The 6,357-nt window shown below is 43.3% G+C and overlaps 1 protein-coding gene across 2 annotated transcripts in view; it reads right to left on the bottom strand.

The window, feature by feature from the left end:
• Window positions 1–6,357, bottom strand: part of Amfr (autocrine motility factor receptor) — a 38,498-nt gene that overhangs the window by 7,302 nt on the left and 24,839 nt on the right. For both annotated transcript variants that reach the window (XM_028770351.1, XM_028770352.1), the window contains exons 9-10: window positions 5,423–5,613; window positions 2,247–2,350 (exon numbers count right to left, since the gene is read on the bottom strand). In XM_028770351.1, coding sequence (XP_028626184.1) covers window positions 2,247–2,350; window positions 5,423–5,613 — 295 coding nt within the window. The remainder of the gene's footprint in view (window positions 1–2,246; window positions 2,351–5,422; window positions 5,614–6,357) is intronic.

Genomic DNA, 6,357 nt, shown 5'->3' with positions numbered 1-6,357 from the left:
GGAGGGAGGGAGGGAGGGAGGGAGATGAAAAAGAAAAGAACTTCCTCTAACAACAAAAAATAAGGTAGCCAGGTGTCTCGGCTGGGGTTTCCATTGCTGTGAAGAGACACCATGACCAAAGCAACTCCTACAAAAGAAACATTTAATTGCAGATGGCCTACAGCTGAGGTTTCTGAGGTTCAGTCCATCATCATCATGTGTGTGAATCATGGCAGTGTGCAGGTAGACATAGAGCTGGAGAAGGAACTGGAAGTTCTATATCCAGATCAGCAGGCAGCAGAAAGAGAGAATGCCACATGGGGCTTGGCTTGAGCATCTGAGACCTCAAAGACCACCCCCAGTGACACACTTCCTCCAACAAGTACACATATACTCCAACAAGACCACACCTCCTAATAATGTCATTCCCTATGGGTCTATGGGGGTCATTTTCATTCAGACCACCACACTGGACATGGTGGTCCACACTTTTAATCCCAGAAGAAGCAAGCTGATGTCTGTGACAGTTTCTTCTAACTTGACTTAGAGATTTAATCCAATCTCAGTCAAGATCTCAGCAAGCTATTTTATAGATATGGACAAAGTGATTCTAAAGGTACAAGGGAAAACTCAAGAGCTAGGATAGCCAGTATACCACTAAAGAAGAGGAAGGCTGAAGGACTTATGCCATAGGACTTTAAGACTATATACTAAAGAAATCCAGATGGGGCTGGAGAGGTGGCTCAGCAGTTAGGAACACATAGTACTTTTCCAGAAGGACCCGAATTCAATTTCCAGCATCCACATCAAATGACTTGCAACTGCATATAAGGTTAATTTCAAAGGATCTGACACTTCTGGCTTCCATGGATAACCCCGCACAAATATACACATGATTAAAAGTAAAATAAATATTTTTTTAAAAAAAAGTATGAGATAATAAAATATTATACATCCAGATAATAACATATAATTCAGTGTTTTAAAAAAAGAGCTATCGATGCATGGTAAGGCATAGGGGAATCCTATATATGAATTAGTAGGTCAAATCCGACTGTCTGACATTCCAGAAAAACAAAGCTACAGAGATGGATGAGGGAGAGCACATGGCATTTTTAGGGCAATGAAAAATACTCCAAATGGTACTGTAATGGTGACTTTGCCTTACTATACATTCATGAAAACTCACATGTTGCAGGGTTGTATGAGAAAAAAACTGTTCCCTTAAATTTGCTATGAATCTCAATCTCTCTAACAAGGTACCCTTCCCAAGTTCCTGGTACAACCTTACCCACAGCCTGAACAACTGTTTGCACTGTTTTCTTCCTATAGATCAACAGCCATCTTGCCAACCTTTGAGCGTATGTACAAATCACTCTTCCCAAGGAGACTCGTGTCTGCCTTGATGGCACTACAACTACTGAGCTGAGGACAGTCCACTCACTTTTTAGGGACTTTTTAGCACAGTCTGTTTTCAATAGAGAACTTAAGGTTGACCAGGTTTGGTGGCATATGCCTTCAGTTTCAACACTCAGGAGGCAGAGGCAGGCAGGCCTGTTCTACATAGAATTCCATGTTAGACAGAACCCTATTCCAAAAACCCAATATACAGCTTCAGAAAATACAAAAAAAAAAAAAAAAAGAAAAAAGTATTTGGACAGTTTCCTTGAACCAATATCATGCTTCAAAGTTACAAGGTGCAGAGACACACAGACACACAGACACACACACACTTTGGAGGCAGAGGAACAAAAAAAATGTATTTGATAGTTCTTATATAATTTTTTACATTGTTCACTCTTGTCAATAATTCCTCCTGACTGTTTGCTTAAATCAAGTAGTCTCAGTGTAGGCTCAGGTCAGTTAGGTAAATGGGGTAGTGAGCATTGCCTCGGAAAACAAGAGAAGTTCCTGACAAGTCTCAGCTGCCTGCATCACTACCTAAGCGCTCCCTAGTCAGCACCAGCTTACTGGCGTATTCACGGCCAGCACAAAGCTCAGTGGTAGCATCCCTAGCAAATGCAAGGCCCTGAATTTAATCTCTGGTACAAGAGAGGGAGGGAAGAGAGGAGGGAAGAGACAAAGAAGAGAGAAGTAAATAGAAAGAAATGCAAGTGGCCCCTGAAAACTTGCCTGTGCTACGAGGTAAGAGAGAAACCAGCAAGGTCATACACACTATCCACACCACAGTCCCCACACATCCTGGAGCTCCTCGTGCCCCTCTGACCACTCACTAGTTCTCACCTTAAGCAGTTAGCAATTCTTACCATGGCATTTAGCTGAGAGTTGCTTGCCTGTGTGATACCAAGAATGTTGGTAGTATGCATCACTTCAACTGAAAAACTTGGCAGCCAGCTTGCAATCCGGGACCCTAAGACAAACCAGAGTCCAATACAAGAATTAGTTAGTGCCCTGGTCCCTGCCCTAGTGTCATCTGTGTATCCAACCACTCTACTAACCGTTGCTATTCACTGAGAGCCTTCTTTATGCCAGGCCTTTTTTTGCCAAATGTTTTCTCCAAATAAGTTCATTCTATCCTTACTAAAACCTACATGTGCTTTCCATTTCTCTCAGAGATATGATTCTGGCCCCAACCTTGGCCTTTGGCCCCCACAGCACTGAGAAGTTAGGGAACACATTCAAGATCACACTGGTTAATGACATGGCAGGATGTCACCTGCAATCCCTTCTCTCATTAAGGGTTCCCACGACTCTGGACCTGCTATAACAGCTCAGTTTCACTCCTCTCTCACAACCAGCAGAATTACTCCACATGTGGGTGAGTCATTTTCATGATTACCTTCATGAAGAACTTCATGCTTAATATAATTGAAAGCTTTAACCTTGGTCTGGGCATTGTGGTGTATGCCTTTTTAAAAATAAGTATATGGTGTTTTGCCTCCCTGTACACACTGGGTAAGCAGTACCTACCCAGAGGAGGGTGTTCGATCACCTGAGACTTACAGATGGTGGTAAGCCACCATATGGATGCTATGAATCAAACCCAAGGCCTCTGGGCCAACAGTCAGTTCTCTTACCCATTCAGGAGAGGTACACACCTCCATTCCCTAGTACACACCATTACTCCCATCATTTGGGAGACAGAGGCAGAAGGATCTCTGTGAATTCAAGCTCAGCCTGGTCAACACAGTGAACCCCAAGCCAGCAAGAGCTACACAATGAAACAATGCCTTGGGTTGTGTGTGGGGGGTTACCTTAGTTTTCAGATTAAAAATTCTTTTTCAAAGAGTTCTTCAATATATTGTGGAGTGATATAATCACTTGTAGTTGTTGTTTCTGTTATTTTAGGATCAAAATACAAAGCCGCCATGTGCCAACTACAAAACAATTCATTATCAAGCTTCATATGTAGGGTTCTATCGCTTTACAACCAAGTAGCAGCATGGGATACAAGGGGTCTTGCCAAATAAAATGTACTTAGAATAAAATGGATTTTTTTTCAAGAGCACACAAGGACAAAGTGACAGACTACAATTGTAGTAATAGCAATTATAAAAAACCAGGCTCCATCTCCAAGATCTGCTAATACATTTCAGAAGCTGTACCTAGTAAGCCAAGTCTGGCGGTGCAGGTCTGTAATCCTAGCTACTTGGGAGGCTGAGACAAGACAATTAACAAGTGAAAAGCCAGCCTGAGAAACATCCTGTTTTGTTTCTCAAACAGAAAACAGAAAAGGGCTCCCTGGTAAGGGGCTTGACTAACAGGGTGAGGCCCACTTGAGAGAGTTCAACCCAGCACTGAGAGAGAACAAACTTGTGCTTGGTTGTAAGGAATCTCTTATGTCTGTTTGGAAGCTTTGCCTGTCAAATAAAGCTTTGGCTGTAGCTGAGGCAGGAAATTTGGTGGGAATCAAGGATTCTGGGACAGAGCCAGGCATGGAGGATTCGTCCCAAGAACATGGGAAGGGTAGAAGCGTGAGAGAGGAACAGAGGTAACCAGCCACATGGCACAGCTTAGCATATATTAATGGGATGATTCATATGTGAACCAGCCGGGGAACAGCCAAAGCTTATGGCCACAGTATGTATAAATACAATTTGAGTCTCAGAGTCCTTATTCCAAGAGCTTGGGGCTGAGAGGGAAAAAAAAAAAAAAAACACTTTTACACTTGGTACAGTTCTCTTTATGAGTCAGGGTCTCACTATGTAACCTTGACTGGTCTAGAACTCTCTGTGTAGACCAGGCTGGCCTACAACTCACAGAGCTCTGCCTGTCTCTGCCTCCCATGTACTGGGAATAGAGGTCTGTGCTCTACTACTTTTGTTAATAACAGAACCAAACCAGCTCCATGAAGCCCCCTTCAGACACTGGCCTCTACTCCGCTGGAGCCTTTCAGGACTGTACCAATACTCTTACCATATTTCACCCCCAGAGACTTAACTTAAATCAGAGTCTGAACAGCACCTCTCCTGAGAAAATTCCAGAGCGGGAATTCACACAACACACGGCACTGGAATTGATGGGCTCAATTTCCAGTGGGTGTTGTGATTCAAGGAAAGATAACCAGCCCCCCATACAGTACCCATGACTTTAGAATCCAAGCTGCAGGAACAGCCATGCTTTATGAATAAAGCAACAGGGCTCCAGTTCAGATTCCACCTCTGGTACTCCCTGAGAAGACAACTCATGGGACCTTTATTATATGGTTATATAACACACCAGTACAACCAATTTTTAGCAAAGGCTAATTACTAAACTGGTTATGAGGATTCCTTGAAGGCACACTTAATTCAGTTTTACTACTTCCACCACCTCCTTTTTTTTTTTTTTTTTTCTAAGACAGGGTTTCTGTGTAGCTCTGGCTGTCCTGAAAATCACTCCAGAGACAGGCTGGCCTCAAACTCATGAAGATCCACCTGCCTCTGCCTCCCAAGAGCTGGGATTAAAAGCGTGTGCCACCAACTACGTCACCTCACTTATTAATGGCACAGAATAACCCCTCGGTTTCACCTACTCAGCTATCCACCAGAACACTTCTGAAACTGAGAATAAGGCAGACAGATGGCTACATGCCTGTAAATGTAACTCTAGGGAGACTAAGGCACAACAACCCTATTCAAGGCCAGACTGGGATACACAGAAAAAAAACCGTATTAAAACTAAATAAAGGAAGTTAAAATGTAATACTGAGGCTGGCAAGATAACCCATCAAATGGAGGTTCTTGATGCTGACAAGGCAGTTAGTCCCCAGAATCCATGATACAAGAATAGACCAACATTCACAAAATGCCCTCTGACCGCCACAGAAATATCACGTAGTATATGTATACATGTACTATGAACATAACCATCCAGAATAAATGAATTTAGTAAAAGGAAGTAAAAAGTTTTTTTTAAGTACTAGTAAACTTGTCTATCCAGAGCAGCTTACAATCCAAACAACATCACTTTAGGAGAGTTGTGGAAGCTGGAGCCACTTTACCATCGAAGTGGAAGAAGTGATTGTGCTGGTTCAAGCGAGGCCTGCCTTCTGCAGCTGCTACAGGAACCAAGTTCTCATCCAAGTTCTCTCCCTGATGGTCTTCCCTGGCACGACTGCCATCGGCAATATTAAGAGACATTCTACATGTTGGACAAGAGGTGTCTTGTTCTAGCCAAGAACGAAGGCAGGAGCTATCAAAGAGTTCAAAGGAAGAGATAGAACATATTCAATTGCTCTTCAGCATATTTTGTGAGAAATCACCAGAATTACTGTTTTCTCATTTCACTTGACTTTTATTTACCGCTAGCCAGATATAAATGCTGACAAATACTTGTGGCTACCTGCCTCTACTGCACAGACATCTACCATATCTCCTGGTTACAGTCCCTCCTCCATCACTTCATGGCCTGGCTTCTCATCTTGAACTCCATTCAGCAACTTCAGAATCCATGTGGCTCACTCACCCAGCATTCTGCCTCTTCCGTCCTTTAGTGCTCTACTTAAGTGATCTTTCTTTTTACTACCAGAGCCACTGACCAACATGGCCTTTTCTTCAAAACACTGACTCTGTAGATCTAATTCACTCCTCTCGCTTTCCACCCCTCACTTAAAAATCCTTCAATGGTATCCTGCCCATCCATTGGCCCTCCAGCCTCTGCCTACATGTCCTCTCTTGGCAGACACACTCCTTCCTCTTCCATGAGTCTCACATGCTGGCTTCTATCTGGTTCCATCAACACACCAACGCTGCCCTCTGCTGGAGCTGCTCCTTGTGCCTCCGACTTTGCACCCTCCCGGACCTGTTCTTCCTTTGAAGATCTCACTTCTACTAAAAGTCACTTCCTCCTAATCTGGATCAGATTCATTTGTTACTACTCTTCAGCTCCTCTCTCTCTCTCTCTCTCTCTCTCTCTCTCTCTCTCTCTCTCTCTCTC

Source organism: Grammomys surdaster, unplaced genomic scaffold (genome assembly GCF_004785775.1).
Source record: "Grammomys surdaster isolate TR1022 unplaced genomic scaffold, NIH_TR_1.0 201, whole genome shotgun sequence".
NCBI lineage: Eukaryota > Metazoa > Chordata > Mammalia > Rodentia > Muridae > Grammomys > Grammomys surdaster.
Note: the sequence above shows the minus strand (reverse complement) of the source record. Positions and strands in the feature narration are given on the sequence as shown.